This window comes from Caenorhabditis elegans, chromosome X (assembly GCF_000002985.6).
Source record: "Caenorhabditis elegans chromosome X".
In the NCBI taxonomy this organism is placed as follows: domain Eukaryota; kingdom Metazoa; phylum Nematoda; class Chromadorea; order Rhabditida; family Rhabditidae; genus Caenorhabditis; species Caenorhabditis elegans.
In genome coordinates, this window is record NC_003284.9 from 3,735,086 (window position 1) to 3,752,590 (window position 17,505).

Consider the following 17,505-nt stretch of genomic DNA (forward strand, 5'->3'; position numbering starts at 1 on the left):
GATGTTCAAAAAAATTCCACGAAAAGTTGCATTTTTAGTAAAATATCGACTTTTTGAAATCAAAATAGGTTCTAATAATAGTTCGTTTTGTTTTATGAAAATAACTGGACAAATGTTATAATGATCGAGCTTTTGAGTAACCAATGCCTTTTCAACTTTCCCCAAAAGTGAAAAGATGCCTCGTAATAGTTAGGAACATTGTAATTTCTTAGTTTATCACAAAAATAGATTAACTACAGGGTGAGTCAAAATTATGGTAAGTCGAGGCGCGCGCGCGAAAGTTCTGTGGTTCGGGTCTCCCCGCCAAAATTAATTGATTATGTTATTTCGTGTTTTGTTCATTTATTTTTCCATCGTTTTTCCTAAAAAATAATTTTTTTTTCGCAGGTATGAGAGCGTCACCCATGCGTGAACCCATCGTTCGTTTTCATAGGAATGGTGTCGCGGCGAAGAGCATTGCTCGACGGCTCAAAGTGTCTGAAAAACTTGTTTCTACCACCATTGCACGGTTCAAGGAGCTCGGCAACTTTTCCGATAGATCCGGACGCGGAAGACCCCCCACAGTCACTACACCAGCGATGATAAAAAAAGTTCGTGGACGCTTCCGTCACAACTCCGGGCGGTCGGTCCGTGCGATGGCCCGAGAATTGAAAATTTCGCAAAGTTCTCTGTGCCGAATGGTAAAAAACAACTTGAAATTGAAGGCTTACAAAAAATCTACTTGTCAATTTCTGTCTGAAGCTGCTAAAATCAAGAGAAAAGACCGTGCCATGAATCTACTCCGAAGATTCAGAAATGGAGCTCACAGGAAGGTACTTTTCACCGACGAAAAGATATTTTGCATTGAGCAGTCTTTTAATACGCAAAATGATCGAGTTTATGCAAAAACTCAGCCAAACTCCCGCGTTCAGCGTACTGGTTACCCGAAAGGAATCATGGTCTTTGCCGGAATCACTGCTAATGGAAAGACTCCACTCATTTTTGTTCCACAAGGGATAAAAGTTAACGGAAACAACTATTTAGATATGTTGAAGACGGAACTCATGCCCTGGGTCAAGAAGCATTTCAAAAAAACAAAATGGACTTTTCAGCAGGATGGGGCGCCTGCTCATAAGCACAAGAACGTTCAGGCATGGTGTGAAAGCAACTTCCCGGACTTCATCGCTTTCAATCAATGGCCACCGTCATCCCCGGATCTCAATCCGATGGATTACTCAGTATGGAGTGTCCTCGAAGCAAAAGCTTGTTCAAAACCGCATAGGAATATCGATTCGTTGAAAGATTCACTGAAGAAGGCATGGGACGAGTTGGATATCAACTACTTGCGCGCCACAGTCGACTCGTTCCCTAGGCGTCTGGAGGCCTGTGTTGCTGCTAATGGAGATATTTTCGAACTTTAAAATGTTTTTCTATAGTGTTTTTTACGGTGAATAAAATGTGTATAGTTAGAAGTTGTTTGTGTTTCTGGAAAAATGTATGGAGCACGGGAACTACTTACCATAATTTTGACTCACCCTGTAGAACAATTTCAATTCAAACATATATATTCATTTCTCATAATGTAATCTTCCCCCACCGCTCTAGTTTTTGCAGTAGACTGTCATCAACCACCCAATTGCCCCAGTCCCCTCTCACCTACTCACCTACTACTGAACAGTATCGTTTTATTGTTAATCGTTCGCACCTTATCGGGATTCTCTTAGAAGTGAATTACTACAAGATATGTTACTCAAACACGTCGGCAAGTTGACTTTCATGTACCTATTCAATGTATTCTCATCTTTGTTCTACAAATTTCACACATTTTCGAGAATGCTCATGCTCATCACATACTCTACAATATCATTCCCACATTAGTAAATAATAAGATGAACTCCTAAACAGGAGTAATTAGGATGTAACCAGTAAACGAGCACATCCGTATAAGCCGATAAAGCTGCTCGATTTTTGAGTAACAAACAATATAATGATACACCCCTGTGTGCAGGCTCATACATTTGTAGCCGTCATCTGCTGGCCAGTTGCGTAGTGATTATATCCTTTTGAACTTGGTGAACTTTTCAAAATTATTGTATTACAATCAAGGAAATGTCACTTGGTCACGGAAGTCGATACAGTCATCAATCTCTGACTAATCCATGTATTAAACGAGTGTTAGTTATTAAACATGCAAGATGTCTTCCTACCGGAAAAATTGGCAGACAGGTGCAATAAGTGTGCATGGTGACCGGAAAGAGATGTTTTGTTAATGGGGAGTTTGCCAAGAGAAAGGTTAATTTTGAACTGTATCATAGACATATTTCTAGAAGGTTAAAAAAAAAAGAATGTAATATATTTTTATTTTAACATATTATGTCTGTTAATGAGATGTTTGAACTTATGTCAATAAGTATTTAAAATTTTAAATGAAGTGTTAAATATGGGTGAGGTTTTATAATAGCTTTTAACTGTATAAAATAGGATGAAGTCGTTATTTTATAAACAAACACCCTTGCTAAAATTATATTCCTAATGTATAATTTTGATTACAAAATACTTTCTGAAAAGAGTATATCTAGCAGATTTAAAAAAAGCTACTGTCTAAATAAATGCTATAAACTGGATTTTTCGGAAATTAATTTTTAAAAAATGTATTGCACCCTTGGAAATAAGACTAATCACATTTCATTTTTATGGATGGAGGAATTGCTAACATATATAATGGCAAAATGACCAAATTTACTAGGAAAATTTTTCAAAAATTTATTGAAACACTTTTACACTCAAAAAGTGGCAATCACTGAATTTTTGCCACTTCTTGACTAAAATATAGCACTGTGGCAAGTTCCAATGTTTGAATGTTGGAATTTCAAAGGAAACATTTTGTTTTATCGACCACTTCCAAAATTATGGGAAAAACTGTGTAACACTTTTGGAAGTAAAATAATTTTTTTTTAATTTTGAAAAGTTTTACTATGATTTTAGGTGATTTTGGAACCATATATAGTACCTAGGTAGTGACTTCCTCAACTAAAAAAAATGTATCTTGGTTTTTTGAAAGTTTTCAAAATGATAATTCCTGTACTTTTTTATGTTCTTACTAATATCGTTGAGCAGAACAAATTATTAATCCGACAAGTAATATACCCTCTTAATTTATCCAATGCTATTCTACAACGAATTACATAATTAAAGCGTTCTACAAGCGCCTATATTTAGGCAATTTTTACAAACAATCATAATGACGGGATTTAACGTTTTGTAGTGTGCACGCCTTGTTTTGTTACACAACTATCCATCTGCTTGTTCTCCATACGGTATGAGGGTCATCCACTTGTGCACTCACAAACGGCTCTTACATTGTGCATTACAGTTGTACAGCATCTCCCTGTTACGCTGAAAATTATTTGGAAAACTTCACAACCACCCACGTTCTCGAAATTCCACAAAACTTGAGGAAATATTGTAAACTCTTGTTCTTTGTCTGACACATTATTAATCCTCATAATTTCATAACAAACGGCATTGGAATGATGCTGGGACTCATTTTCAAAATAAACATAAATGGAAGAATTTTCGAAAGAAATGAAATGAGGTAAACATACACAAGCAAGCTCTACCCCCGTTTATTTCCGGTCCACAAATAAGTGCCAAGATCATAAATATGCCATTAGACCTCTCCATCGATCATTGTAAATTTGTATCTCCTCTCATCTCCTTGCTCACAGGTTTATTGGCCCTCTGTGGTTGACTGGCAGAACAGAGCACCTGCTGTCGTCATCATCATCAGCCGACAGCCCTTCCAACCGCAGTTGGACACATTGAAGAGTCAATGCGGCTTCCGCCTGTTACACCGCCTTATCGTTTTTGAGGTCGCCGATTATTCCAAAAGACTACCAACTTATGGCCGACCGGCTTTCTTACCTGTTTGAAATTTGAAGCCGTTCAGGCAGATCTTAACAAGCTCACTAAAGTTTATAGTAATAGTAGACGTTTTTCCGCAGGAGTGGTAGAGTGGTGGCGGAAGGTCTTCTTTGCAGTAAACTTTCGGAAAGATGGAAGAAGTTTATGAAACTTGATATTCGGTCTATTATAAACATTTTTATGAGGCAAAACCAAAGGTTATCAGGTTAACAAGAACACCTGGAAAATGGAAAAACGTGAACATAGCTTAACTATACTGGAAAAAAAGTCTAGATAAAATTAGTTGAATCAATTAACACTTTATGAAATGTTGTACTATTATTGGACAACTGCAAAATTGATAATGGCAAAAATAGTTCTTATTTTTTAATTTTGGGTGAGTTATTCCCGCCTTTTAATTGTAAAATAAAATTTCTATAAAAATTTGACAAACTTCCATATTAAGTCTTTCAGGTAATTTTTAAGTGGACGTGGACTTAAAGCTAAAGTGGTTGTTAAAAACTACTCCTACTAATGGAGCCATAATTACCATATATCAAATTTTCCAAACAATTTGTGAAAATTTTTATTGACAGCCGAAAAGTGGCAATTACTGAATTTTTGCCACTTTATGAGGAAACTAGAGCTCTGTTGCATGTTATTTGCAATGTTGGAATTTTAGTATTCAAGGAAATTTTTTTGTTCGACGACTTTCAAAAAAAGTGGCAACACTGAGTATTTACCACTTTTTTGAAACAAAACAAAATATTTTAAATAAAACTTAGTTTCACTGTGATATTCGGGCATTTTCGCAATTTGCTCCATTTATGACTGAACAGAGCTTTTAAACTATTATATTTTCCTTCTGTGTACTTGTGAAGATTTCTATCGAGATATCAAAAATGTCAAAAAAACATTTTTTTTCATCAAATCTGATTACCGGGAAAGTGTTATTTTCTGCATCACTTTAAAATCACTGTCTGTGAATTTGGATTGTACAAAACTAAATTTGACTTCTCGCACCAAATTAATTTCAAAATCTGAGCTTGAAATTCTCTGTTTGGTCTCAATTTTCAGATCTAATCTTAATAGTTTAAACGGTCGGCGTGGCGAAATAAAAAAAAACGCATCTGCTCGGGGGCGGCATCTCGAATACCATGACCACCGATTTGCACAGCTCCATTGCGTAACCAACACCCGACAAAAATAATCGACGTTTGACGGCAAAAAAGAGTCACATGACTACAAGTGATTTATTATGAAAACATAAAGGTGTTGACAATAATGACGAAAAAATAACAATTGGTGTTACAAGCACGGAATGGGAACAAGTAATAAAGCAAGGAACACAGATCTTTATAAGGTGTTGTGGAGGGAGAAGGATGACAAGCGGAAGAGGGGCATGTATTTATAGTTATAAAAGTTACCGCTAATCAATTTCTTGAAAAAAATATTGCAAGTTGCTACCCGTGAATAGAAATATTGTAAACTTGGTGTAGGTTAATTAGGTCGAAATAAGTTATAAATCAAAAATAGGTACACCGAACTACTAATAGGAGACACATGCTGAGTTAAGAAAACTTGAAGGCCATAAAAAGAAGGATTACTGTAGTTTTGTGAATAAGCTTTGTTGTTGGTTAATGTATAATTGTAAAAGTTCAGGTTGTGCGAAAACTTGAGGCATCGCTGGAATCGGCATCATTTGACGAGGGAGAAAGCCATTTGGAGCAGTCAGATACGGGTGACGAGGGAGGGCTGGCATTCCTGGACTGAAGTATGGGAAGAGGTTTGCAGCGGCTGCTCCGTACTGCTTGTAGGCGTCCATTCTAGCACGCGAGAGAGAGGAAGGGCGACGGCGCAGTTTTCCAGTTGCTCCACCAATGAATACCTCGTCCTCAGCAGTTGCATCGAGCATCCAATAGTTCCCTGAAAATGTATTGGATTAAAATATGAGTTAATTGGAAAACGATTTAGAGTATTACCTTTGCCTGGATCATCAAAGTTTCTTGGAACTTTGACAAAGCACTTGTTGAGGGAGAGGTTGTGGCGGATGGAGTTTTGCCATCCCTGCTTGTTGTCCCGGTAGAATGGGTAATTGGTGACGATGTATTCGTAAATTCCAGCCAATGTGAGACGTTTTTCTGGACTGTCTTTGATGGCCATCATGATCAATGCATTGTAGGAGAATGGTGGCTTGTCGTTCGGAGAGCTTGGAGTTTTCTCTTCTGAGTTGCTGGATGATGGTGACTTGGAATCCTGAATAAGTGGAATACTTCGAAATTGAACGTAGAGAGGGAATTTAATGATTAGTTACCTTGCTCAATGTGCTCTCTGATCGTTCGTCATCAATGCTCTCGTCATGAAGATAATCGGTGGACATGGTGTCAGTAGTGTCGATTGATGTGCTTGGGTCACTGATATCTGAAGATAAAACGATTACGGTAGGCATAAGAAGACCGGAGCATGTGGTGCAACAAAGAGATTATGAGTTTTGACGAGCTGAGGGTTTACAAATCCGCAACAACATGACAGCTGGTCGCCGCGTCTCTACTGACATTTTAGGTGAAGTGTAAACGCTTGGGGAGGTTCGGTTGGGGATTCAAGCGGAGGATTTGATACGAAAAACGAGAACGATGGCAAACATCAATCAACGACGACAACAAGTGCGGTTGGCTGAGGCAAACAGCGGGCGCTACCGTAAGCTTAAAGCACATATGCGCATGTTTAACAGATAATAATAAGAATAATAATAATAACAAGAGCCGCCGCGCTTTTGAATATGGTAATGGAATTGGTGTGAAGAAATGTACAGTACCCTAAAACGTATGCTTTTGATAGAATAAAGTTAGGAATTTAAGAAGAAGTAACTGGAATTTAGGATAGCACATATATTTAGAGCTCTATAATTATCCGAGATTTTGGAAAGCTATATTGTGAAGGCTTAATGTTTCTAAAGTTTGACTTAAAGAATAATCGTATTAATATGAATTTAAGTGTTAAAGTGGAGTTTTTCGATATGCAAGGATATTCTTTTGAAAACCAAAAACAAAATAGTTGTTCCTTGGCTCTAATCTCTAAATGCATACTTTTTCCTAGAAGGTTTGCAAACACGTACACACAAATGTAATAACAGCTTATACTAAGATCTATCTTAAAATTAAATAGAAAACGAACCAACCCGTGGATTCTTGCTTGATGCATGGTTGAGTTGAAATGTGAAGTTGTTCAATCTTGACCGCCTCTTCAACAAGGTCCGGGCACAGATCCAGAATCGAGAATCGAGCCATCAGAATTCGAGTCGTTTTCCTGAGATTTGGAAAGTTGGTATACTGATGCGATTTGGTATGGAAACAATGACACGACAAAGTGATGGGTCCAGTGTGGGTGGGACTAACCACTGCGATCACCCGGCTGGGCGTGGCCTGCACGGTAGAGAGTGTGCGGGGGGACCCAAGATGAAAGAGTGAACCGAATGGTCTCCCAACTACGTAGAAAAGGGTGCAAAAAGTATAGTAAAGCGGTGAAGACTAACGGGGATATCAAAAATGTTTGAGTATGAAGAAAAAACCAAAGAGGCGTTTCCAAGGATGATTATGGTGGAAGTGTTCTATTCTGCATGACTTTTAAATCACTGTCTGTCTGAACAGAAAATTCGAACGTCTAAAAAATGTGCATGATTTTGAAAGTGCAATTCATTAATATGATATTTGATAACTTAAGAACTTAATCTTACATAACTTGATAATTGAGGAATATGAAATTAGACCAAATTAACGAAGGAAGACAAAAAAGTTTTATAATCAAGTATTATGACCCGTCTTCTTCCTATATTTTTTTACAATGACTTCTGATGAATTAATTAGAATTGCTCTTATTTTCTTTATATGTAGACTATTACCAACTTAAGTTGAGTTTCAGTTCGTGCATGAATAAGTAAACTTAAAGAATTAAAGAAAAAGTAGCAACAATGGAGAAATCTACCACTCCTATGGTGTCTAAATGAAACAATATGAATTTTATTTTAAATTTGGAAAGTTTTATATTTTGTTTCCAAAAATCGTTACTCCGTTGTTGCCAAATTTACAACTATGGTTTGTAGTGAAATCTGAGGAAATATTGTTTATTAAAAAATAACAAAAACATTTGCGAGTGGAACTAGCTATTAAAAAAATGTAATTCAAATTCGAAGTTCAAAATAAAAGTAGTTGTAAGAAAAGTAACCTGTCACAACTATTTGAAATAACTAAAATTGAAAAAAGTTTATCTTCTGCGGTAAGCGGATGAGCAACTTTGCAACAAATCGTTTGATTGACACCATTCAGCTGCTCGTCATATTATTGAACTAAGTGACTCCTCAATACTCATTCTTCTAGTGTCTTGTAATCCGGAAGACATATTGAGACTATAATAGCAGGTGGTTTTTAAGAGAGGGATCAATATTGTGAATGCATGGTTTGAAAAGGGTAATTACAATACGATTGTTTTCATGCAGAGGTGAGACACGTATTAATAGAATGGTTGAACATTAGCTACGTAAAATTAAATACAATTTCTACTTTTGCTACATTTTTTATTGAAAATGTTTCGGAGATTCAATTGAGTAATTTACAGCTTTGGCTAACAAAAAATTGTTGAGAAAGTAAATGATTGAAATCTCATAAAATATTTCCAACTGATCAAGGACCAATCCGCTGAAAATATCTCAGACAGCTGGATAATCAGGCGAAAATATTTTTTTGACGAACGCGCTCACACATGAAAAATGAGATCAGGAGTCAATAATTTACATGAAACATTACCAAAAATGAAAAAAAAACAGAGTTTTAACATTTTAAAAGACTTGCAAGTCAAAGCTTTTTTTAAAGCGCCAGTGGTGATCTAAATGCACTTACAACGATTCAGAATGACTGAATATCATGATAAACATCCTTCAAAAAAGTTATACTATGAATTTTGGTTATTTAGGCACCAAAGGAGTAGTTTTAAACACTATCCCCACTGGCGGTACTCCACCTTAAAATGAATTCTGTCTAGAAAAACGGATAGAAGCTGATCATAAATTTGTCAATTCAAACATTTGGGGTGTGCCAAATGCCAAATACAATCTAGAAGTTGTGCGGGATTTTCAAACCAGACTAGAATATTGACGATGCGATGTTTGAAAAAGTTACAAACATCACAGTTTTATTTACTTCCTAATGTCAAATTTTGATTGCGTCAGATATTTGTAAAATACAAAAAACTGAAAGACGTCAACTTTTCGGTATGAAAATTACGAATCTTCCAGCTTCACATGATTTCTTATTGGATACAATTTAGTATGTGTTCGGACTAGAGGAAGATCGTCAGGAAATCAGAATAAGAGAAAATATGAAAAAGTTAAGCTAGTGGTTGTGAGGTATTTCAGGAAAAGGTAACAATTGTCAAAACTTTAAAGCATTAGAAAGTTTGTTTTAGTACTATAGTTTAAAAAATGCGTTTTTTTTTTGTAAAAAAAAGTGTCTAGAAAAATTGAGAAAATTTTGTGACATTCTGAAAAGTTCTGGAAATTTTTAAACATTTCTGAAGGGCCCGGGGAATATTTCTGAAACATTCTTTTAAAATTTGGGAAACGTTAGGAAAATTCTGAAAATTTCGGGACAATTTAAAAAACATTTGGATTGCCCAGGAGATTTTTCTGAATATTTTCCTTTTTTTTTTGGGTAAAAAAAGTTTTCAGAAACCTTTAAAAATGTATTCTATTTTTAACAAGGTTTTTTAGCATAAACCCTAGCAAAAAGGCATTTTCTCATGTAATTTTTCAAATTAACCAAAGTTTTTGTAGACACAACTACATTTTAAAATTAAATTGATTGTAGCAAATCAACCCCAACCAATCAAAATTGTGTAATATTATTGCGCAACTGTTTTTCTCAATAAGCGTAAATTAATTAACAGTCAGTAATGTCGTAAAACTTCTGGTGATCCTGCTGCACCAAATAAAACAGCCGTCTAGAACGAAGGTATCATAAATTGTTTTATGACACATCATTGCTACTGTGTTTAACTTTATAGACTGTGTATATCTGTGGCATTATTTAGAAAGCAATTTAAAAAAAAAACTTTATGTGGGTTTTTTTTTTCATATGATATCTTTGAATTCACGCCGTCAAGTCAAACTCACTGAATTCCTTATACAAACTTGATGATTGAAGCGGAAAAACAGTTATGTATCACATCATCATCATCATAATCCAATGGATCCAACTTTATCGGCGATCTTATGAGAAAACTGCGTCTCTTTACTAGTTTTACTCTTTTCTCGGCTCGCCACAAAGAAAGTGCATACAAGTGTGAAATTGCCGATAAACGGACACAGCACCGGTAAGGTCTTATTGTCGTCGCGTTTTTTGAAATTTATTTTACCAATAATGGCTTAACGTTTGAGAGGCAAGTTGAAAATCAAAGAGTGAAGGGGGTTTTGAATCAAAAACATCCATTAAAAAGTGTTTTGTGCAACAAAATATCCATGGCGGGCTCATTAAATGAAATTATGTTTCTATTATTTTGAGCAGACTTAAAGTGTGCAAAAGGTGGAAAAAAATTTCTGTTTAAATGGGCATGTATTTAAGGAAAAGTTATTAATATGCTGTTTCAGTTCTATAAAGGTGTAATCCCTGAAATAAATCCATTTTTGATGGGATTATCAAAGTATTTTTATTCCATGTTTTGATAGAAATAACTTCTTTTGAGAACTTGATCGCTCACAGAGATCACACTTTGCAAAAAATATTGTTGAGGATTTTGGATTCAAAAATGATACAATAATTTCATGAATTGAATGTTTGGGTTATTTTACCATTTTCCATTGTCCAGTAAAAATTATAGCGCACAGTCAAACTAAACGTTTCTTAATGGTAAAAAATATGTATTGCTCTTAAGTACTTTAAACGGCTCACATTACGTAATGAGTCTTACAACTGCCAAAAAAAATTTACAGCAGACGGAAATTAGTTTTAATTGATCATACCCCTATTTTGCACGTTTTAGTCGTTTAATTCACGCTTGTTCGGCTAAAAACATTCTCAGTCGATAGGTGCATTACAATTGTAAATTTTGAAAACCGAACTATTATTAAATCACAGCTTATTACCGTGTTTCTTTTAAAAGTCTTGCAACCTCTAATAATTTTGCACTGGCTGTTGCTATCCAAACTGTACTTAGTGAAAATCTTTGCAAAATTAGTAATTATTTAGAGAAAAAAAATCAACTTTTTTGTCAATGAACGAGTTTGTATCCAAAGCTTTTGGGCATTTGAGAGTCAGTCTTGCGTCCCTACCAACCAGTTGAATTTTAATCATTACTGGAAGACTTGGGATTACCTTATTTTCAAAATATGCAAAGAATACAATCCAATCGTATAAATTTAACAATATTGTTTAACAATTGTGTTCAAGAAATGTTGAATACACAACAAGGATGTTAAACTTTTGACCAAAGTTGAACACACTTCTGAAAGTGTTTTGCTAGAATAAATAATGGATGAAACTTATAAAATATTGTGTCAACTAACTAATATGCGTATTTCATTATGAATGCTCAAAGTGAATTAATTTAAAGTTATACCAAGCGACATAAAAAATTAATATACTAAATGTCTAGGCTAGTGGTCTCGAAAAACATTTTGAAACCAACTTGTGACTTTTGAAAGTAATGTCTCGATATGTTCAGAACAAAAGCTATTCTGAACTTTTCTATTTTAAAATATTTCAAGCAAACTGGAAAGTAATTGTGAAGTTCTTAAAATGTATTCCACAAGAATGAACATCATTTTTTCTAGTTTTTTTTCCAAAATTAGTTTTTACGTCTATAATATTAAATTTGAATAAATATAAAAATTCTTGTTAGTACTATATGGTTTCAATATGAAATTTTGTACTGGCGGGATGATGGAACATGAAGTTTTGAAAATATCATAAAACAATTACCTCTATCTCTTCAAAAAGTCTTCGATATTAGTTATTGTTGACACTCGGGACTAGTAGAGGGGAGTCAGTCACCCTACCGAGTGACAAACAGCGTATTTCAGATACGCGCGGAGAGACACGGAGCAATGTTCGAGCGGTCGAGCGGGAGTGTTCGAAGTATGCTTGAGTCGGGATATCGGACGTTGGATCGTCGCAATCGTGCTCTTCGAGTTCCACAAGATCTCCTTCCGATGGGGGATCGGCGGAGGTGAAATCCTCTGAAGCTTGTACTTCGAGAGGGATGAGCTGGCAAACGGAGCGTAGGCAGCGCTTGCCGTGAGCTTTGACTGTAGCGGTTCGAACTTCGTGATCGCGTTTGGACTCGTGTACTTGGAGAATGACTCCAAGGGGCCATTTGTGCCTATTTACGTGGTTTGTGTCGATGAGGACAACCTGTCCCACAGCTGGTTTTATCGAAGTGCACTTCTTATTGCGATGTTTCGCTTTCCGTAGGTGAAAGAGGTAACCTAGGGTCCAGATTTGCCAGAGTCTGTTAAGAGCAGTCTCGAGTTGAGCGAGATGTGCTCGGGCACGTTCTTCAGCTCCCCTTCCGTTACCCGTGGGGTGCACGAAAGGTATGTCAAGCATAACTCCGGGAAGTTGGAAATCGATTGGACGAAGTGCAATCATGTCGTTTGGAGACCGAGCATGAGGGGTTAAAGGCCTGCTGTTGATCATCGCCTGAGCACCGGAGACTAGGTACTGGAGAGAGAACATAGAGAGTTTTTCGACCGAGCTGACTTTATAGAGTTGGTGCTTTAGAAGTCCCACGATTCTTTCATATACTCCTCCTTGCCAAGGGGACAAGGGAGTGATATAGAAGAAGTTGATTTGTTGGCTAGCCAGGTAGCTAGTCAACGAGTCGCTTAACTCATCTCCAGAGAGAATGTCATCATTCAACATCGACGCTCCGAGCTTGAAGATGGCTGCGTTGTCGGAATAGATATCGGTTGGGGAGCCGACACAATGAAAGATGCTTCTCAGACCCATGAGGTAGGTCTCGGTGGTGGCATCAGGTAACACACGTAACATGGCGCCTCTAGTGACCAGGCAAGTATAGACTAGAACGTAAGATTTGCCAATGGTGACGCCGTCATCTTTTAGGTACTCAATTGGACCCATATAGTCTAGACCCGCTGTCGCGAACGGCTTGGAGGGCGACGTTCGCTTTTCCGGCAAGGTTTTGGAATTAGGGTAACGGAAAGGGAGTCCGTGAACCTTTTTGCAGTCAACGCAGTTAGAGACTACGGATTTTGCAAGAACCTTGATATGCGGGATCCAAAACATGGTTTTGGCAGCGGAGACCGTGTACAGTTCGGAACTGTGTCCGTTGATGACGTGCGTCTCACGCATAACGAGGGTAGCCAAGGGATGGTCCTTGAAGAGGATAACCGGCTCGTTGGCTTCTTGGGGAAGCGCGTGAGAGGTCACTTGTTTCTTTACGAGGTAGAAACCGTGGCTGTCTACGTAATAGTCTAAGTCTGCTGGGAGCTTAAGACCGAGGGCTTCGGACTCACGATAATGGTGAAGGATAATGAGCTTCCTCACGAGTTTGCGTCTATGGAGAGCTGACTCGGAGTTTTTGAACTCAACCATGATTTCGGAGTCCCAAGACTTTCCAGGAAACATTTTGCACACTGAGTTCAATGTTCTGTATATAATATTTGATAATTTGGTTAGAGAGTTCGAGTAATCGAACGGGATAAAAGATTTGAAGGGACCGGTAGTGAGATGAAGAACTGACTCCGTAGCTTTGGGAGCCGCTGGAATAGCCTTTTCGATGAGGGGTTTGGACTTCTTCTTCTCTGTACTGGTATCTATGATCTCCTTGTACACCAGGTCTTGAAACTCGGCGGGGCAAGTTATTGTACCTTCAATCTTTTGTGGCCAGGATTCTGGTGGGTTAGCCAAGAATCTGGGGCCTCGGAACCAGAATAAACTCTTCTGAAGCTCGGTAGTTGACATTCCTCGAGTCGCTAAGTCAGCGGGATTCTCTTTGGTAGGAACGTGATGTAGAGAGGTTGAAAGGCCGCACTCTGACATCCGGGCACAATTTTCGTGATACTTCTGGACTCTGTTGTGAACCCAAGCACGTGTGTTCTTGGCAGAGAGGATCCAGTATAGTGCGCACGAGCTATCTGTGAAGAGTTTAATCGATGAGATCGGTAGACGAAGCTCTTTCGATAAGGTTACTGCGAGGTTTGATCCACATAAAATCCCGAGTAGCTCCAACTTCGGAATTGTGTAATTCGCGGCAGAGACTTCTTTGATCTTGCTTTTGCTAGTGATAAGCCTGGTAACTGGCGGCCATTTCTTATAGGTGAAATGGGCGTACGCTGCTGCCGCGTAGATGTCTTGAGAAGCGTCAGTGAAGATGATCAACTGACAGTCGATGACTTCCTCGTTGACGAATGTTAGACGCCGTTCAACGTGGATTGACTTATCTACGAATGACTTTTGCAAGTTTCGCCATAAGGGCAGCAGTTCGATCGGAATGCGATCTTTCCAGCTTACGCCTGCAATCCAGAGTTGCTGGATGAGTCGTTTGAACTGTACTAGAATTGGAGTTACCAGACCAAGCGGATCAAAGGTCTCTGCGAGTTTGGAGGCTACTTCTCTCTTGGTCGGATGATCAATATCCAGAACGGCAATTTTTATTGAATACGTGTCAACGGTTTCGTTGGAATTCCACATGCAACCCAAGAGTTTGATATCTCTGGACTCGGCTCGGTCTTCTGCTCGGATGTGCTGCATGATGCCGTCGCAATTCGTGACGAATTCGCGAAGATTCATGTTCATCTTTCGGAAGATGGACTTGGCAGCCATGGCAGTGGGCATGACTTTAGTGAAGTCATCAGTTCCGAGCATACAGTTATCAACGTACAGATTGTCTCTGATTTCGTTGTTGAGCCTGTGGGGGTTGCGCCCCAGAAAGTGGTGGATAGCGGCGCCGAGCAGAAAGGGGCTGCTGGCGACCCCGAATGGAATCCTAGTGAAACGGTACCGGACAACGTTGTCGGCATTGGCTGGCTGCGAAGGGTCGGCTAGCCATAGAAATTGAGTCACACTTCGGTGTTTTACTTGGAGTCGGACTTGATGGAAAGCCTTCTCGATGTCTGCTACGATGATGTATCGGTAGCAGCGCGATCGTAACAAGATACCGTAGAGTGGGGTCAAGAGATTAGTTCCTGCGTGGAGGCAATCATTCAACGAGAGATCTTTGCCGATGGGGCTAGATGCGTCAAGTACAACTCTAAGCTTCGTGGTGTTAGAGGACTCTTTGATAACCGCGCGATGAGGCATGAAATACTCGATCGGGGAATCTGGTTTCATCTCTGGGGTGACCAACTCAATAATGCCTGCCAGTAGCTGGTCTTTGATCACCCTGTCATATTTAGTAATTAAATTTTTGCCTTTGGTGAGAGTCTCGTGGAGACTACACAGTCGCTTGTAGGCGATGGCATAATTATTTTTAAGTTTCTCTTCGTTCCCATTGAAAGGTAGGGCGACTTCGAGCACGCCGTTAGTGTAACAGGCGTTCTGCTGGAACTCGGCAAGAAGATCTTGGGTAGATTTCTTTGTCTCGTCGACCAATGGGATGGGTTCGATTCCGAGATTCTCGAATTTCCATAACTGTTCAATGGACCAGTGCAGTTTTAGCTCGGGGTCTTCCACGTATTGATGATCCAGTACCATGTTGGCTAGCATAAGGGAGTGCGTTAGGCCATTTTGATCATTGAAGACCCACTTCCGCTCATCACTGGTATAGAGTATTAGCGACGGGACGGAGTGGACAATGTAGCCAATACGAGTGTCATCGACGACTCGTCTGGAGGGTAGCTGGTGACGCCGGGTGTGCCTGTCGCCGTGGAGGCATGTTAGGACATCGTTTCCCAGGATCATATCAATACGTTTGCCATCGAACGTTCTCTGAGACGAGATCGATAGGTGATCGATCTCTAGGGAGTCTAGATGATGTGCATCTTGATCAGAGAACGCGGGAGCTCTGAAGGCTGTAGCTGGGAGGTCGGAGTATCCTGCGATGAGGAACCCTACACTTTCCGAAGAGTGTTTATTTTTTAATGATATTTTGAAAATTTTTGATATCGAAGTCGACGCCTCATGAAAGCCTTGTAAGGAGAGCTTAGCGGAACCCGAGGAGATCAAGCCGACCTGCTTTGCCTTGAGATGTGAGATGAGTTCACAATGATTTAGTGGGAGGTGTTGCGGCTTCCCCTCTCTCGTGGGAGAGGGACGTCACGAAATAACTGGATAGGGGCCTTTGCCCCTGGAGGGTAGTTAGCCAAGTCTCTATAGTACTCTTTTTTCGGGCATCCGCCAGAGTGGTGGTGTCCATCGCAGTATGATCACGTGAAGTGTGATTTGCACTGTTCGATGGCGTGTTTTCCGCAGCAGTTGGCACACAGCCCCTTTTGAGCAGTCGCTTCACGGAAAGCTTGACTAGTGAGATGACATCTTGTGGGGCTATGGGAGCCTCCACAGGCAGCACAAGGTTTTTTGGATGTCTCATCTGGCAAGGGGAAAGTGCGGGCAATGAGGGTTAGGTGGACGCCTCTTTTGCCTGGTCTTAAGTGACCTCCGAGCTGGGCACCGGTGGCGGGGTCGATGTAAAAGGCGGAAGTGTCGCGCTCTTTCTGACCACCCGAGGAACTGGTTGGGTGGCGCAGTTCTCCCTTCTTAGGCTGTTGTTTTTGATCTACGACATGGACGGATCCTTTGACGTAGTGAGACGGGATCTCATTCACTGGCGCCACGTGGAGTGGTTGCAGAGAGGCTGCAATGAGGCCATTTTCGAAGCTGTTGATGTGCTTTCGAATCCTCTGGTAGAATGCGATCGCTGACGGATGATCATCCATGTCAGTGTAAAACTCTGTGACCTTGTCTCTGAAGGAGATAGGGAGTTTCCCGATAAGACCCATAGTGATGCGGTCGTCGGTCGCGCTCAGTCCGGTAGAGACCAGACGTTGCACCAAGAGCTGGTGTGAAGTGAGATCCAGCTTCATCTGTTCAGGGTTGGACTGGTGGAACTTCAGTTTCCTGAAGCGCTCAAGGAGGCCACGCTGAGTGTCTCCTTTACCATAAACAGATTCCAGCATATCCATCGTGGTTTGGTAGGCCACGAGTGGATCGTCATCGTGCGAGATGCACTGCTGAGCATTCCCTACAAGGTGATTGCGTAGGAGGTTGCATTTGGTCACCGAGGGGAGCCGTGGGTCGTCTAGGACGACAGTGTCGAAGCCGTTTCTGAATGCGCGGAAGTTTCCAGTGCCATCGAACTTGGGGAGGTTCTTGGCGTTGGTCTCGAAGTTGATAACTCCTGACGGGGATCTGGAATCGGGAATGGGCTGAACCGGTGGTGAAGATCCACGCTGGCTCTGCTCTTCACCCTCATCATCTGGCGAGTAGGCGCTCTGCCCGATGCTGCCTTCCGCGGGGGGACGCAGGTGTTCCCTGCATTCATTCATAAACGAAGTTTGCTCTCTTCTGGCTTGGGTTTGATCGCGTTGAAGCTGCGAGATCAGTCTTCCCATCTCCGTCATGGCTTGCAACATAGCCTGGGGGAGCAGTTGCTCCGGAGTTGGGTAGCCAGTGAGAG

At 39.9% G+C, this 17,505-nt stretch overlaps 1 protein-coding gene and 3 non-coding genes across 5 annotated transcripts; 2 read left to right on the forward strand and 2 right to left on the reverse strand.

Moving 5' to 3' along the window:
- Positions 1-3,528: 3,528 nt before the first annotated feature.
- On the reverse strand, positions 3,529-3,796 carry T14G12.10. Its single transcript, NR_070726.1, has one exon. It is a non-coding gene; the product is annotated as an Unclassified non-coding RNA T14G12.10 (non-coding RNA).
- A 1,325-nt stretch (positions 3,797-5,121) lies between these two features.
- fkh-2 (Forkhead box protein fkh-2) lies at positions 5,122-7,238 on the reverse strand. Of its 2 annotated transcripts, NM_076243.9 has the most exons (4): positions 7,061-7,238; positions 6,197-6,303; positions 5,865-6,138; positions 5,122-5,808 (listed from the first exon to the last, which is right to left on the reverse strand). In NM_076243.9, exons 1-4 carry the CDS (start codon positions 7,167-7,169, stop codon positions 5,486-5,488), a joined length of 813 nt encoding a protein of 270 aa, NP_508644.1. In that variant the 5' UTR covers positions 7,170-7,238; the 3' UTR covers positions 5,122-5,485. The 2 variants fall into 2 exon arrangements, with proteins under 2 accessions (NP_508644.1, NP_001379595.1); NM_001392750.1 differs by lacking the exon at positions 7,061-7,238 and having other exon boundaries at positions 5,127-5,808; positions 6,197-6,305.
- Positions 6,456-6,656, forward strand: T14G12.9. Its single transcript, NR_070727.1, has one exon. It is a non-coding gene; the product is annotated as an Unclassified non-coding RNA T14G12.9 (non-coding RNA).
- Positions 7,239-8,149: 911 nt separating the features above from the next.
- Positions 8,150-8,239, forward strand: T14G12.8. Its single transcript, NR_070728.1, has one exon. It is a non-coding gene; the product is annotated as an Unclassified non-coding RNA T14G12.8 (non-coding RNA).
- Positions 8,240-17,505: the final 9,266 nt, after the last annotated feature.